The 17289-nt window shown below is 37.0% G+C and overlaps 1 protein-coding gene and 1 long non-coding RNA gene across 2 annotated transcripts; both read left to right on the forward strand.

The window, feature by feature from the left end:
- The first annotated feature begins 469 nt into the window (after positions 1-469).
- LOC120293213 lies at positions 470-1943 on the forward strand. The gene is made up of 3 exons (XR_005550946.1): positions 470-659; positions 742-1438; positions 1751-1943. It is a non-coding gene; the product is annotated as an uncharacterized LOC120293213 (long non-coding RNA).
- A 12423-nt stretch (positions 1944-14366) lies between these two features.
- Positions 14367-16139, forward strand: LOC104443479 (acyl-coenzyme A thioesterase 13). Its single transcript, XM_010056914.3, has 3 exons — positions 14367-14659; positions 15474-15620; positions 15762-16139. Exons 1-3 carry the CDS (start codon positions 14441-14443, stop codon positions 15903-15905), a joined length of 510 nt encoding a protein of 169 aa, XP_010055216.2. The 5' UTR covers positions 14367-14440; the 3' UTR covers positions 15906-16139.
- The last annotated feature ends 1150 nt before the right edge of the window (positions 16140-17289 follow it).

A 17289-nucleotide genomic window follows, 5' to 3' on the forward strand; every position in this document is an offset into this window, starting at 1 on the left:
GCTGAAATAGCCAAGTTACTAAAAGGAAGGTATGGCTTCAAAGCCTTCACGTGATAATGATACTAGGGCGAAGAAAATCAAAAAGACGGCAAAATTAGTTTCGACTACTAGATTAGGGATTTCATTATTTGATATCTAATGAATAATTTGAATAAGGCCAAGTAAATAAGCAAGCTTCTTTTAAAGCAACTAACCTAGTAGACAACTGTTCTTCATGTGCTTGAAATAATCATGATTTTTGGGTTTAGTGATTGGTTCGAATCGGGATTTCTGTTATGCAACAAGGATCTCAGTCACATTTTCTGTTTATTTGACCGCTGCACCTTTGTTTGATGGTGAAGAATCTCATTCTTGCTGTTAGTGAGGTTCATATCTTTCGCATGGTATATAAAAGGCTATGCTTTGTTCACTTGAGTGTCTTTCTGTTTGCTTCATCACAGGACTGAAAATATGATTAAAAATCACTGGAACTGTTCATTGAGAAAGAGAGTAGAACATCAACTCCGAAATCAACAGAGGGGAAAACAGTTTGATTTAAATTCTACGGTAGAGGAAACGTGCCAATCTCCCAGAAATCAACAAATCGATGTTCTGCATCTTCCATTTAGAGCAGTGCCTGAAAAAAGAGGCATTGGTACACATGAATCAACTGGCGAAAGGTAAAAGAGTTTATTGATCATATTTTTACTTGGGACCTCCAAATAATGGTAGTCGACTAAGGGTCACTGACGTGTCAAACAGATCTTCTGTGGATCTTCCGAAGTTGTCATATTCCCAGGAGCAGCGCAACTCTAGTAATCCCGTGCGCACAATTACAGGAGTCTTCCTATCCATCTCTAAAACTCCTCCCAACAATTTCCAGTCTCCGGACCACGGCATGAAACATTGTAAAATCCTAGATCTCAACAAATGTTCGACTTCTTGGAGTTTTCCGAGTAGTCATGTAGGAACGACAATGGGTCCATATTCCTTATGGAACCCACCAAGACAAGCCCAAGAAATATCTTTGAAAAGCTGCATTTCCGATCCTCCAAGACAAGTTCGAGATTTGTCTTTCGAAAGCTCCCTTTCTGAATTGAAGAGTGCGGCAAGGAGTTTCAAAAACATCCCATCAATTATAAGGAAGCGGAAAACTCAAACGACGAACGGCAGAGAACATACAAGCGAGACAGTCAGCACCTCGGCAATCGGAGAAAACAAGGACGGTTTTAACATGTGCCAAATGGTTCGTGATACTGATGTTGCAAACAGCACTGAACAGTACATTGCTAAGCAACTTTTGCCGTCTCCTCCAAAGTCTCGAAAGCTTGGAACTTCAGCTATAGAATCGGTTGGAAAGAACCTAGAGAATGCATTCAATGCTGCTGCTGAAGCCACTGCCCCTCTTAGCTGATGAAACCCATATGTTGATCGGCGGACCCTGTAAATTCTGTATAGGGTAAGTGATCTATGACATGCTAACTTCTTTGATCTGATATTGCATTACTGCTGTAGGCGTAAGAGAGTACAGGAGCGCCTAGCTTCTATGGTTATTACATGATCTGTGCATTGATTTGAGATGCCACAGGAGATCACACAAGCTTTAAGGAAAGCAAACTTAAGCCGATTGTATTTTGTCCTATAGACTCACGCATGTTTAGTGGAATAATCTCGCATAATCTCATATGTATCTTGCCTGTTAATGAGTTCATGCCATATAGGTGGCTGCTTAATGACTTTGTATTTACCTACTCAATCTTCTCTCTTGCAGATTTGTTTTATCGACAAAACTGTGAAATTATTCGGTTCGACTCTTACAAGTCACAATCTCTCTGGTCTGGACTATATATGCCGCCAATGGATTGACTGCTGCTTTCGCGATTATGGGTGCTGAGCGCTTCTTTATGGGAATAAATCCGATAATTTATGGGTTTTTTTGGCCCCTTGCTTTGCAGACATGCTAGTGTTTACTAGCATACATGAAGATATCTGTAACTGGATTTTGAAAATTGTTCTAATTTTGTGCAATAACATTTACATTGCTGTCATGGTGGTTGAGTCCCTTTTGTTTGTTCTTGTTTGTTAAATGATGAACGGCCAATTTATTTTCAATGGGGAATCAGAAAGGAGGTCGAAATCATAAGCCTTGCAATCATCGCGTTCTTCTATTATTTTGGTGGCGGAATAAGTACGAAACATTCTTTGACCCGCATGCCAATTGCATCGATGGTTATGGCGATCTTGGAAATAGCGTCGCGCGAGTTGGCTTGTCCCCAACGATGGTTTCCATCATCGGCATCGTTCCGACCATTGACCATGTTACAAGAAATATTATCGTCTCAACTGCCAAGGGAGTTAAGAGGCATAAATTTGTGGAGTCCGGGACATGCCAAAATTTGGCAAAAATTGAAAAAGTAATACTTAAGTACCAAAATTAGAATAAAATAGTGCAAAATAACATTGTTTTGCACCCTAATATGGCTAGACAAGTGCCAAAACAACATCGTTTTACTGTTCATGTGGGTAAATAATTAATATAAACATTAATTAAATTAAATTTAAAACGATTTTTTTTTTTTAAAGAGGAAGATGAACAGTAGTTGGCGGTTGAGGGCTCAGCCCTCATCGCCGCTATTGCCCCGCTGTTGCCGGGAAGGTGGGGGGAGGGTTGGCTAGGGTCGCCTAGCCTAGACCAGGGGCTAGCGACCCCAGCCGACTGGCAAGCCCTCGCCTATTCATCTTCCTTCTTCTTCTTTTTTAATAAATTGGTTTTAAATTTAATTTAATTAATTTTCATTAAAATTAAAATTTTGCCAAAACAACATTGTTTTTGTATTTCTTTGCTGAGTCAATCTTCCATCGAGTCACATAAGTGAGCAAAATTAACATAAAATTACTACATAGGATTTCCGGTGGGGTTTGCCGGATGTGGCACTCAAGTATCCATTTTTTTTTTTTTTTTTTTTTTAAAGTGGTACTTAAGTGTTACTTTCCTAATTTTTCACTTAAATGTTATCTTATGTCAAGTTTTGGCACTTTTAGTGTTCTTTTGCCCAAATTTGTAGATCAAGTTTGCACTTCGTCAATTCTTTGCTAACCTCGATGCCTTTCGAGAAGTGACTAATGGTTTAGTTTAGATTATTCATGTATGGTAGTTTAAATCATACTCCAATTTCTTGAATGTGGAAAATATATTTTCATCTATTAGAATGAAATGCATCAAGTTGGCCAATTTTTTTTTTTTTTTTTTATTGGGTGATTTTGCATACATGCTTTTCAAAGTGTTTGATGAGGGTGTTCAATTCTTCGGTGGTCTGGTTCTCACCAGGAACCGAGAACTGAACTAGAGGGACTAGTTTGCCATTTCTGGAATCGAGAACTGAATATTTGATCTTGTAACTAGACCTAATGGTCCGATTCCCAGGTTGGTAGATAGAATTGGGCACCAACTCGCACTCTCTTTCTTCTTCATCATGGTCTTCACTCTTCGCTCATCAAGAGCACCACGTCTGCGCGATTACATTCCCATGCTCTCTCCACTGCAAGCTCGCTTGCCGTCCCTTTCATGTAGCTCTTGGTCTCGACTCCGTCTCTCCCGAAGCGGAAACTCGGTCTCAATTCCATCTCTCTTTGTTTCAGAGTCAATCAAGGAAGAAGGAACGAAGATAGCCTCCGTGCGTTCGGTTAGCAATGAAGTCAACAATTTTAATAATATTTTGCTGTTTTCAAATATTTTTATTATTTTTTTTCTTTCCTTTTCCTTTTCCTTTTCTTCCTTCTTTTCCTGTATAGTGGCCAACGAGCCTCCGGCAAGGGTCCCGGCTCTCTCCCGACCTTGTCTAGATTTGGGTGAGGCTTGAGGGCCGTAGGTGAGGCTAACCTTGCCATGTTCTCTTCAGCCGCAAGCGAAGGCGACCTTCCCCATGACTGGTGATGCCATGGTTGTCTTCACCAATGGCCTTGCTGGGCGTGGCCCCTAAGGCCATGGCAAGGTTGCCTTCTGAGAGTGCTAGTATGAACAAAATAAAGGAGTTAGGGAAGAGAATAAGAACACAAGATTTATAGTGGTTCGGCTTAATCCAAGCCTACGTCCACTCTCCCACGATAACAGCCTTCTTGGCTGGATTCCAATATGCAATCAACAAGAGATTACAACTGAGTGCAAACACTTAGTAGTAGATCACACTATCTCACTAAGTCACTCTTTTGGTATTTCTCTCACGATTACAAACGTTTAAGCTCTCAAGAGACAAGTATATGATCTAAAGTTGCTCAGACTTTGGAATTATAAATTCTACGCTCCGTCTCTTACTTGCTCATCGGTCCATGATCTCCTTAAATACTCCTCCACTTCCAAACTACCCGTTGGACAGTATCCCGGAGAATCGTCTTCCAATATACCCATTGGACAGCTCTGTATCTAGAAGATTTGGTAGCCGTTGAGTGACAAAGGTAAAATCCCAAATTGATTCCGAACGCCCATACAAACGAAATGTTGGTTTCCATAAGTAAAGCTTCTTCGTGTAGAAAGTTCTTGTCTTCAAGATCCAATCGTCAATCAATTAGATTGAATCAATCAAATCAATCTTGATGTGGAATCCAAATCGATCACTAGCCGTTGTATGATTGGGCTTGAGTTACGATTCATTGAATCGGATGTAAAGTCCGAGTCAGACTTTACAATATGAGTCTCTAGACTTTACAATCTGAGTCTCTAGACTTTACAATCTGGGTCTGAACATATCTGCTTCTTAACAGATTTAGCTTTAAGGTCTGTACCCAGTTCAACTTCAGTATAGAGTTTGTCTTCTGGTTCAGCATTCACGTTCGATCTGGAATTTGTCGAGTGAGCGGACTTCGATGTAGAACGGACTTTGACACTAAAGTCTAGCGGTCTTCAGACTTTGAGTCTTGAGTCCGCGGTCTTCGGACTTTGACACGAAGTCTGGAAATCTTCAGAATATATTTTGGACATGTGTTCCGTTCGGTCTTAAGGTCGTCTTCGACTTTGATAATATCCTCTACATGTTCTAACATCTGCATGATCTATTACTCAACCATCAAACATGTTAATAGCCTTTGATTTATTTTGTCATCTTCAAAACATCATAAGGGATTTCCTTAACAATCTCCCCCTTTTTTTATGATGACAAAACAATATCTGAATATGCAGATTTATAAACATACTTTTAATTTAAATCAAAGGATATCAGAAGATAGCAAATAAATTGAGCATAATAATATATAGAAAATAATCGCAGCTCAATATTATGCCATAGATAATATAATATTAACCAATCAGCACATATGCATATTCATAACTTCTCCCCCTTTTTGTCATAATCAAAAAGCGATATTGATGGATTCACGTAAAGAATGATAACAAATATCTTGCATGAATCACAATTTCCAAAAATCAGCTTTTATCGAATATTAAAGATATGCAATATAGCTCACTTCGATTATATCAGCAAATATCCAATAAAAATCACGGATGCATCATAAAATGCACGTACCTTTTTTGTCATAATAATAATATCAATAAGAGATTTGTTAATGACAAAAGGTAATAAGAGATGCACTAACCAGATTTTTTATAATAGATTCTGACACATTTACCTTTCCTTCCATCCATAATAAGATCACGATCAATCCAAAAAGATTTTTCCATAATTGATCAAAGCTCCCCCTCAATTTGTTGCCTTTTTGAGATGATCACGATTCTTTTCCTTTTCTTTTGGATTCGATTTCTCCCCTGTGATCATGACAATATTTGCGAATAGAATTGTTGCTTGTGCACGTTGAGCAGAATATTTTTCCATTATTTCCTTTGTAGCAACAACATCTGCATCAACTTAACGAACAATTGTTGCAGGAGATATTTTCTGATTCCACCATGATTTGCATAGATTTGCGATCATTCATCCCTTAAAGAATTTCTTGCAATCAACTCATTTCCCTTTTTGGTATCCATCAATTTGGATCCTTCCTTGACGTTAGAGTAAAATATATAATCTCCAAATATTCTTTCTTAATTCATCATAACAAAGTATTCAAAGAAAGAATATTATGCACAATGATATTTTGAAAAATAAATTCTCACTTAGTCATAATATGATCAAAACAGAGAGAATAAAATTAAACCAAATAAATTATTTTGTCTTTAAGCATGATATCAAAAATGATCACACGTATCAAATTAAATCTCGAATCACAAATCACACAATTCTTTCTTCAATAAAGCAAATAAAGGAGTTAGGGAAGAGAATAAGAACACAAGATTTATAGTGGTTCGGCTTAATCCAAGCCTACGTCCACTCTCCCACGATAACAGCCTTCTTGGCTGGATTCCAATATGCAATCAACAAGAGATTACAACTTCGAGTGCAAACACTTAGTAGTAGATCACACTATCTCACTAAGTCACTCTTTTGGTATTTCTCTCACGATTACAAACGTTTAAGCTCTCAAGAGACAAGTATATGATCTAAAGTCGCTCGGACTTTGGAATTATAAATTCTACGCTCCGTCTCTTACTTGCTCATCTGTCCATGATCTCCTTAAATACTCCTCCACTTCCAAACTACCCGTTGGACAGTATCCCGGAGAATCGTCTTCCAATATACCCATTGGACAGCTCTGTATCTAGAAGATTTGGTAGCCGTTGAGTGACAAAGGTAAAATCCCAAATTGATTCCGATCGCCCATACAAACGAAATCTTGGTTTCCATAAGTAAAGCTTCTTCGTGTAGAAAGTTCTTGTCTTCAAGATCCAATCGTCAATCAATTAGATTGAATCAATCAAATCAATCTTGATGTGGAATCCAAATCAGATCACTAGCCGTTGTATGATTGGGCTTGAGTTACGATTCATTGAATCGGATGTAAAGTCTGAGTCTCAGTAGACTTTACAATATGAGTCTCTAGACTTTACAATCTGAGTCTCTAGACTTTACAATGCAGGTCCGAACATATCTGCTTCTTAACAGATTTAGCTTTAAGGTCTGTGCCCGGTTCAACTTCGATATAGAGTTTGTCTTCTGGTTCGCATTCACGTTCGTCTGGAATTTGTCGAGTGAGCGGACTTCGATGTAGAACAGACTTTGACACTAAAGTCTAGCAGTCTTCGAGACTTTGAGTCTTGAGTCCGGCGTCTTGACTTTGATACGAAGTCTCGCGCCTTCGAGACTTTGACACGAAGTCTGGAAATCTTCAGAATATATTTTGGACATGTGTTCCGTTCGGTCTTACGGTCGTCTTCGACTTTGATAATATCCTCTACATGTTCTAACATCTGCATGGTCTATTACTCAACCATCAAACATGTTAGTAGCCTTTGATTTATTTTTTCATCTTCAAAACATCATAAGGGATTTCCCTAACACCTTCGCCTGCGGTCCCTAAGGCCATGGCCAGGCAGGCCTCGTCTAGACTTGGGTGAAGCCGTTTTACCTAGCCCTCAGGCCTCGCCTAGATGTGGGTGAGGCCAAGCGAGGATCCCAACCCTTGCCAACAATGAGCGAGGGCCTCGTTGGCCACTATTGGGGAAAAGAAGGAAGAAAAGAAAAAAGAAAAAGGAAAGGAAAAAGAAAATAAAAAAAACTAATGCAAAAATTTAAAAAATAAAATATTATTAAAAATTGTTTATGTCAGCTCCACTGGATAGCCGGCATTGGCAGGGGTCTATATTAGCACCGATCGGCCAACATTAACCAAATGGACTGAGTTGACATAATTACAAAAGATTTAAGATTGAATTGGCCAAAAAAAGTTTAGGATTGAATTGAAACAATTGCAATAGGTTTATAAGTTCTTTGGTAATTCTCCCTTTTTTTTATTACTCAATTGCCATAACTTTTTTTTTTTTTTGATAACCCGTTGCTTCAACAAGATGCATTCACTTTCTCTTGGACGAACGAAGGATAAGTTACACCAATTTGAATGAAACCGAACATGAGTAGAGATCGAATTAAATTGCGAACTGAAGAGAGAGAGAGAGAGAGAGAGAGAGAGAGAGAGAGAGAGAGAGAGAGAGAGATGGAGAATTGAGGCCGTTGTGTTACATGTGAGTGATAGACTAACGAAGAGTTGGGCCTTGCTTGAGCTTTGTCTCCTTCTCTAGAAAGAAATGCAGACCGGAAGGAAAGGATGAAGATGTGAAGAAAAGAAAGAAGCATTTTAGGGGTTGTCTTGACCTTTTATGGTTTGTAATTTTTTAGCCAAAATTTTTTTGGATAAAAGTACCCATGTTTCATTAGCTAGAAAACTCACATGCTTGCCAGTGGGCAAACATTTGGTCCACTAGCAAGTTCATACTCTTATGTGAGATCTGAAAGTGCTAATACGAATACCTAGAGGGGGGTAAATAGGTGTTTAAAATAAGCACTAGCAAATAAATGCGGAATAAAATAAATTTCAAGCAAAGTTTGAATAAAGATTAGAGTTTGATAAACGAACCACTAAACTTCTAGTAGATGTTCAGAATCTGTTATGCGATGGAACAGACTTCTGAAATAACCTGTAAGTATGCAACAGACTTAAATATGAAGAGTTAAGGAAAGAGAATGTTGCACATAAAATTTATAGTGGTTTGGCTTATATCAAGCCTACGTCCATTCTCTCACTTTAACAGCCTTCTAGTTGGATTCCACTATGTAATTAACAAGAGATTACGACTTTGAGTGCAAACACTTAGTGGTAGATTGCATTATCTAACTAAGTCACTCTTTTGGTATTTCTCTCACGATCAGAAACGTTTAGGCTCACCAAAGACAAGTGTATGATTAAAGTTTGCTTAGACTTTAGAATTCTAAATTCTATGCTCTGTCTGTTACTTACTTATTGGTCTTTGAACTCTTTAAATACTCATTCACTTTCAAACTAGCCGTTAGACAGTATCTTAGATGATCGTCTTCTAATCTACCCATTTGACATATTTGTATCTAGAAGATTTAGTAGCCGTTGAGTAACAAAAACAGAATCTCAAATTGATTTTAATCGCTCATATAAAGAGAATCTTGGTTTCAATAAGTAGAGCTTTTTCGTTTAGAAAGTTCTTGTCTTTAAGATCCAATTGTTAATAAATTAGATTGAGTTAATCAAATCAATCTTGATGTAGAATCCAAACCAAATTACTAGCCGTTATATGTTTGGGGCTTATGTTACGTTTTGTCAAGTTGTCTCATTCTGAACATGCTTTGTTTTGAACATTGTCACGTTTTGGACTTGTGTCTCGTTCTGGATGTTAAGTTTAAGAATGTTCCGTCGAAAGTAAAGTCTAAGTCTCTTCTGTTTGAAGTAGAGTCTGAGTGTCTTTTGTCTGAAATAGACTTTACAATCTGGACGTAAGTCTGAACATATTCTGCTTTTGAATATATTTAACCTTAAGGTCTGGACACAGTCTGAATAAATTCAGCTCCATCATAGAGTTTGTCTTCTAGTACTTCCAAGTATAGACTTCGACAATATCCTTTACATGTTCTATCATCTGCATAGTCTATTATTCAACAGTAAATACGTTGGTAACATTTGATTTATTTTGTCATCTTCAAAACATCATAAGAGATTTCTCTAACAATCTCCCCATTATTGATAATGACAAAACAATATTTGAATATGCAAATGTGTAATCACACTTTTCTAAAATATAATTAGAATAAAAAGATAGCAGAAAATAGCAAATAGATTAAGCATAACAATATATAGAAAAATAATCGCAGCTCAATATTATGTGATAAATAATATCAACTGGTTAACACATATGCATATTTATATCCTCTCCCCTTTTTTTGTCATAATCAAAAAGCGATAAAAAATATATATATCTTGCATGAAACACAATTTCCACAAAATCAGCTTTTACAAAGTAAGTCGAATATAAAAAATATGTAATATGGCTCACTTCGATCATATATATCAGCAAATATCTAATGAAAATCACGGACGTATTCACTTACCCTTTTTGTCATAATAAAACGATAATGTCAATAAGAGATTTGTTGATGACAAAAGGTAATAAAATATGCACTAACCGGATTTTATAGAACTTAACAAGTTCTATCACATTTACCTTTTCTTTCCTTCCATAATAATCAAGATCATGATCAATTCAAAAATATTTTTCCATAATTGATCAATGCTCCCCCTCAATTAGTTGCCTTTTTGAGGTAATCACGATTCTTTTCATTTCTTTTGGATTTACTTTCTCCCCTTGTCATCGGGATAAAATTTGCGAATAACACTAATTGTGACTTGTGCATGTTGAACATAATATTTTTTCCATTATTTCCTTCATAGTAAAAATATCCGCAACGATCATTTGCTTTTTGAAATTCGAGGCAAAAATTTATTTTCTTCAATCAAGCTCGTCTCAAATTCAACCTGCATAAACTTAACGAACTTTTTGCACAAATAAGCTGTAATAATATCCACATAATATATAATATCATTTCTTCAAATATATAAATTGAATAGCATATATAAAATTATCAATTATTAAAATTCAGAGTTACTCAACCTTTCGCACAACACATTAGGGAATTGCTCAATAATTTGCGATAACTTTTCGCAAAATAGAGAATTTTTTAGCCTCTAGAAAATAGTATAGAATCTCCATAATTTTCGGATCAAGCTTTCCAAAATCCATATGAATGATTCTTTTTGCCACTTGCAAGTTATTGTATAACATATAACAATCTTTGCAAAAATATCACGTAATATCTTCCTTTGACTTGGATCAAACTTGCTAGATATAAGATATCTTCTAAGAATATAACAAGAGTATCCATGAATATATAATAATATTTTTCAAGATCAAAGGGATTTCCTTGAGCATAAATCTCAAAAATATATTATTGATGCATTTCGCAAAAAGAAAGCTAATATTTCTATCACGTGCCAAATCAAGTAAAAAAAAAATTGCAATATCTTATGTTTATGACAAGGGATATTTGCAATATAAATGATAAACAATCATCCAAAATCATGATAAATGCTGTAGAAATTTGCAAGGCATGATGATTAAAAAAAGAATTATTCTCTTACCCAAAGTATATGTTTGAAATATACCATTGATTAAAAAAGATCATTACCAATCTTTGCAGGAAATACTTTTCTGATTGCACCAAAATTTGCATAGATTCGCAATCATTCTTCCCTTAGAGAATTTCCTACAATAAACTCATTTCCTTTTTGGTATCCATCAAATTGGATCCATCCATTTTGTTAAAATCTCCATAAATAATCAAATATTCTTTCTTAACTTTTCATAACATATTATTTAAGGAAATAACATTATGCACAATAATATCTTGAAAAAGAATTCTCACATAGTCAAAGCACGATAAATCAAAGAGAATAAAATCCTTGAGTATCTAAGAAAGAATATCTTGCATAATAAATTAATATCACCTAAAACAAATTTTCACTTTGCAAAATATTGTTGGAGAAAACTCCTTTACTGTTTTGAAGTTGACAAAACATTTCCACAGTCTAGTTTGAAGATTCCAAGACCTTAAAGTCAAAGTCCGAATACCGACAGATTTTAGGATCAAAGTCTACTCATGCTAACAAATTCCAGACTGAATGACACTAAGAATGAAGATTTATTCAGATGCAAGATTATTATCAAGGATTCGATTTGTATGGTTTATGGATGACCTTATGGATGGTTATAGTAGTTATATGATTGATTATCATTATTGGAATCAATTTTGATAATCAAATCTTTTGGAAGGCAAACAAACTTGGAATATTCTACTTATGAAAACCAAAATCCTAATTGTATGGGCGAACATGATTGGCGAGCTTTTATCACATTCTTAAAATGACTCGAGATCTTCTTAATTGATTCTGTCCAACAGGTAGATTGAAAGAACTCATCTGGAAAGTGTCAACGGTCGTGAAGGCATGAATGAGTATTTAAGGTGAATTCTCTATTTGTTCAAAAGTGTGCATGAAAGAAAAATTTCAAAGTTTGAAACTTCCTAATTCTTTGCTACTTCATTTGTTGAACTCAAATTGTACTCAAAATAGAGAGAAAACATTTGTGAGACTTTGGAAGAGTGTCATAGAGTCTCTGCACTGTAAAGTCGAGATTGCGTAACTGTAAAATCTCTTTTGATTCATAGTGAAATTTAACCAGTAGGCTATCAGCGCTGAAGAGTGGACGTAGGCTTGATTTAAGCCGAACCACTATAAATTGTGTTTTTATTCTCTTCCCTAAACTCCTTTACTTATTCGTAATTTTGTTTAATTGTTAGAGATTCAAGAATCATCTAAGTTCGTTGACTTTCAGACTTTGTTTCAAAAGAAAAGTATTTTACAAACGTTCTTGCAAAAATTTCTTTTTATACCTATTCACCCCCTTTAGGTGTTTGTACTAGCCCTTTCAATTGGTATCAGAACTTGTGTGCTCATTTTATTGAAGTGTTTTTATTTCTAAGCTAAAGATCTATGACTAGTATTTTGGTTCCAGGTTTGGTTGAAGGTCAAAACAACACTAGATCTCCCTACTTTGATGGGAAGGAATGCAATGTGTGGAAAAATAAGATGAAATCATTCCTAAAATCGAAAGATCCCCTGGAATGAGATGTGATAGAAAAATGGATCAATCCCAAAGTTACATCAACCTTAGAAAGAGGAAAAGAAGTTGTAGACACTGGCGAAATGACACAAGAAGAATTAATCAAGAGACAAGCTCTTGATGCTAAAGCTATCTACTCTTTATACTGTACTTCTCCTACTGAGTATAATTGAATTTCCTCTTGTGAAATAGCGAAAGAAGTTTGGGCGCCAATAATTTTCACTGATATTATAGATTTGCCAATTGTATCGCACCCAAGCATTGATCTAAGCATGTAATCAATTTTTAAAGATTAACAAAGGGATAGTTAGATATTGTTGCCTAGTTTAACTCTTAGGAGTTTTTATTTATTTGTAGTTTAGAAAAATAGTGTCATAATTGTAGCGTGATGTGAGCATACAAAAATAGAAACTTGAGAGAGGAAAAGAAAGTTGCAATTAATACAATATGTTCCAGTGGTAAGAAAATGAGTTTATCTAATAATTTCTTCATGAAAGATCATGAGCTATAGCCTATATGTTATGATGGTGATTCATTTCTTTAAAACTCCACTTACGTACCTATAGCCCCTTTATTCTCCTTTTAAGCATCAAAGTGCTCTTAGCCCCTTTAAGGCTCCATTTATTTCATGAAAAATATTTTTCGGGAAGACATTTTCCTTATTTTCCAATGTTTAATTTGTTTAGGAAAATGAGTTAATGGAAAATGTTGTCTTGATCCATGAAAACAATGCTTAAATTCAAAAAAATAAAATGATTTACTCTTTGAAAATGTTGAAAAACATTTTCCAAAATATGATTGGGTATTGGGGTTTGAACTAAACTTTACGTTTGAACATGGGAACCTCAATGCTAGTTCCTAAGTCTCTGACGCATGGGCTGGATCCATCAAGGTCGGGACCAAGTCTATAATGCACGAGCATGAGTCCATCAAGACTTGATCTTGGTCCACTGAGGCCGACCTTGGGACCTCGATTCCCAAACTTGGGCCCCTAGTGCTTATGCCCTTGTCAAGTCCTCTTTGGAGTGGGACAATGCGACGGATTCATTGAGCAAGGGCGAGAAGATCGGCGGAGGAAGAGGTGTGAGCGAGAGGGATCAAGGTTTTGTTTTAGATTCGGGAAAGGCTAAAAGGCTTGAAAGACTTGCGAAAATAATAGAGATTTTTTACTTTTGTAAAAAATAAAAATAAAAATAAACTTAAATTAAGAAAAATCAATCTGGTCTAATCTAGGTAGGCAGTCCCACACCTGGAACTAAGAACGGGTAGAGGTGTTGTGTTTGTTGTCTTTTTCGAATACTGAGAAGGACCAAAAGTCACCAATTCCAATTGCATGAAATTGAGAATCGATCCTATATCCTAAAAAAAAAACTGTTCAAAATTGGCCTGTTTAGTTTGATTCAAATAATTTTGTTCAAAATTGGCTTGTTTAGTTTGATTCAAATAATTTTTTCCTCACCTTACTATTCTTTTTTTTTTTTTTTTTTGTCGGTTCACTCTACGTTCACTCCTCACCTTACGTTACTATTCAATGGTTCTCACCTTACTATTCAATGAATACATATTGCGATAGTTTTTTCCTTTTCGCTTTCCTTTTCCTAGAATTACTTAAATTATTGCCATATTTTAGCGCAACTTTCCTTTTTTTTAATTTCCCTGAAATGTCCAAAAATCATTTCCCACAATGGCACAATTAATTTAATTAGAATTGTAACGTTGAAAGTCATTCAGCATAAATTAATTCGCAAAATCAGGCGGCACGTGCCACGTGGAACTATCTATAACGTCGTTTCGTTAAAAAAAGCTCCGAGCGAAAGACCGCATAGCACTTGCAAGTTGCTGCTCCATCCGCCGCTCTTCTCTCTTCATTTCTCAGCGATGGCGACCGGGGCTCCGGCGAAGGTCTCGCCGGACGTCCCCCGCGAGCGCGTGGAGGTGATGTGCCGCTTCTTCGAGAATACGGGAGTTTCCGATCCCATTCCGCCTCCGTACGCGGCTCCCGACGGCTACTCCGACCTCCTCCGCGTCTCCCTCAAAGCCGATCAAGTCCGGCGGGGCAAAGTCTCTTGCCACCTCTCCGTCGGACCTCCTCTCCTGGTACTCGCCTCTCAGTCTAGTCCTGTTCCGTCGTCCGATTGGGATTCTGCAAGGATCGCCCGTCGATTGTGATCGGCTTGGCTTTGTTGTCGGATACGGATGTTGAAATTACCGGCACGGGAGCCTAAGGAGACTCGATAGCATCAATCGGATGCTATATTTGCTCGATTTGCTCCACAATTGGAAAGGAGCCTCTAGTTGTCTGGCCTGCTTGATTGATTTTTCATTTCTCTCGTGGAAATGAACTTTCATTCAACGCTGTGGAATGACCGGCCTGGTGGAGTTCGAAGAGATTTGAGGAAATGGACACCTTATTATTCATTCTTGGGTTGAGATTATTGAGAGACTGTGAGATTCGTTCTATTAATCTGTTGAAATAATTTACCGTGTTTCTTCCGCTGGTGTAGGGTTTTAGATGAATTGAACCGATTAGTAATGACTTTGACGCTGTTCTGTGTCCGGATCTCCCATATCGCGGTGTGATAATCTAAAACAATTCTGTGGTTTTAGCTTCAGCAGAAATGCTAGTCTATGCAGGAATGCTGTATTCAAATGATATATACTAAACACACTTTCATTTAGATGGAATTATGATGGTTCCACAGAGTTTGACACTAGTTAATGCCATGATTCCTCGTTTTACACAACAACTGAAAAGAAGCTACTAGCTTAACTGGTCGTACAGCATGATAATGAATTGATTAGCTGCAACTATGAATCTCGTATTTTCTCTAAATGCATTGGTGGATCACTGTTTCAATACTTCCCTCTTGTTAAGAAAATTTTATTGGTTCTCATGGATGTTGTGTTGCAGAACACATATGGTGGATTGCACGGAGGAGCTGTTGCTGCCGTTGCGGAGAGAGTGGCAATTGGTTGCGCTAGAACAGTCATGCGCGAGGATAAAGAACTGTTCCTTGGTGAACTGAGCATTTCTTATCTCTCAGCTGCCCCTGAAAATGTATGTCTCTTTTCCCTTTCGTCTGTGATTTTCAATTGCCTTTTGATACATATTAGCAATGTCAAATTTCTCCACTGTTGATCGTGGATGAGATTATGGAATTGATGCTTATAGGACTTGCAACTTATCTCTTTTGTGTAGTCCGAGTTGGTCATTGATGCTTCAGTGGTGAGGACTGGAAGAAATGTGACTGTAGTTGAGGTCAATTTCAAATTGAAAAAGTCTGAAAAGCTTGCCTTCACTGCTCGAGCTACCTTTTTTAATATGCCCCTTGCCAAGTTGTAAGAATCTGAAGCATAGTATGGGCAAAATCCATGTATGTAACAAGAGAACCTGCTGCTGCATCAAGCACCAATGGTATGCCATTATGGTAGGTTGATAAACTATGACTCTGCTAGTGCCATATTTGACATTGCAGGTTGATTTGTGAATTTTTCTAGTGTACATGTTTTTCTGCAGAACATAGCGATGGACTCTGCAATATTTTGCTTGAATAGCATCGATTCACTTGAGGGTGTAGAACCATCCTAGGAAGATGCATTGCACGTGGTTAGATTTGTTAACCTCTTCTGATGAAAAATAAAATGAGTCTCATAGAACTTCATGAATGACCAGGACCATCGGTATTGATTTAAATGATAATATGGAAGAGGTTTCTTGGAAGTATCACTGCATGATTGTACAGCGCGGATGATGTTTGAAGAAAAGCGTTATTGTTGGATTTATTGGATTTCTAGTTTGCATTGCCCTTTAATCTTTGTACTTATTTCTGTTAGATGAGTATCGATATGCCTTTTGTTTCTTGTATTGTAGAGAGAGCATCTAGGGGTCTGCATGGAAACATTTCTGTTTCTCCAAATTTCTGTTCTTTTGTTCCTTGGAACAAAAAAAGAATAAAAATCCATTTGGTAAAATTTTTGTTCTTGGGAACAATTTTTCTATGTATATATATTTTTCCGGAAACAGTTTTGGAATAGAAACAAGAAAGAAAAAAAATAACTTTTTGTTTTCTAAAACAATTTCTAGAAATAAGCTAATTTTTTTTTTTTTTTTTAATTTTTCTTTTGTTTTTCTCTTTGCTTTGTGGCCACCTCTAATCGCCCAAAGCCACGGCCGTTGTCGGTCGGCCCTTTTGCCGCTGCGGCAACAACGGTGGCGGCCGCGATCGCCAATGGTTGTCGCATAGCCCATTGGCTGTCGCTGACTGCCAGTCGCCGTCGGACGGGCAACCGTAGGAGGTAGCTGCCGATGGGTTGTGCGGCGGCGGTGACGGTTGGTGGCTAGCGGTCGTGTAGTGGCGGTGGCCGCCAACGACCGGTGGCGGCGACCATCAGTCAGCGGTCGGCGATCCATGAGCAAGGATAAAAAATGAATAAATACAAAAAAGAAACTATTTCGTACCAAACGCATTTCTATTCTTTTTCTATTTCTATTGTAAAAGTTTTGTGTAGTTACCAAACACTTTATTTTACTTAGAAATTATTTCCTGGAATAGAAATATAAAAAACTATTTCTGAAAAAAAAAAAACTCTTTCCCGGCTAAGAAGCGTTGTCATGTGCAGCCTAGGCGTCTTGGAGTTGTATCTTCATTTGAGATTTCTTCATCGCCGTCGCTATGTAATTTTTCACATGGTGCAGCTTGTGTTGTTTCAGTTCTTTTGGCTCAATA

Source organism: Eucalyptus grandis, chromosome 5 (assembly GCF_016545825.1).
Source record: "Eucalyptus grandis isolate ANBG69807.140 chromosome 5, ASM1654582v1, whole genome shotgun sequence".
NCBI lineage: Eukaryota > Viridiplantae > Streptophyta > Magnoliopsida > Myrtales > Myrtaceae > Eucalyptus > Eucalyptus grandis.

What these genes read in the sequence shown, in the direction of transcription:
- LOC104443479 (XM_010056914.3), top strand. Translation starts at nt 14,441, where the DNA reads ATGGCGACCGGGGCTCCGGCGAAGGTCTCGCCGGACGTCCCCCGCGAG. An exon ending in CCGTCGGACCTCCTCTCCTG is followed by an intron (nt 14,660 to 15,473) that starts GTACTCGCCTCT and finishes GTTGTGTTGCAG; the next exon opens with AACACATATGGTGGATTGCA. An exon ending in TCTCAGCTGCCCCTGAAAAT is followed by an intron (nt 15,621 to 15,761) that starts GTATGTCTCTTT and finishes TCTTTTGTGTAG; the next exon opens with TCCGAGTTGGTCATTGATGC.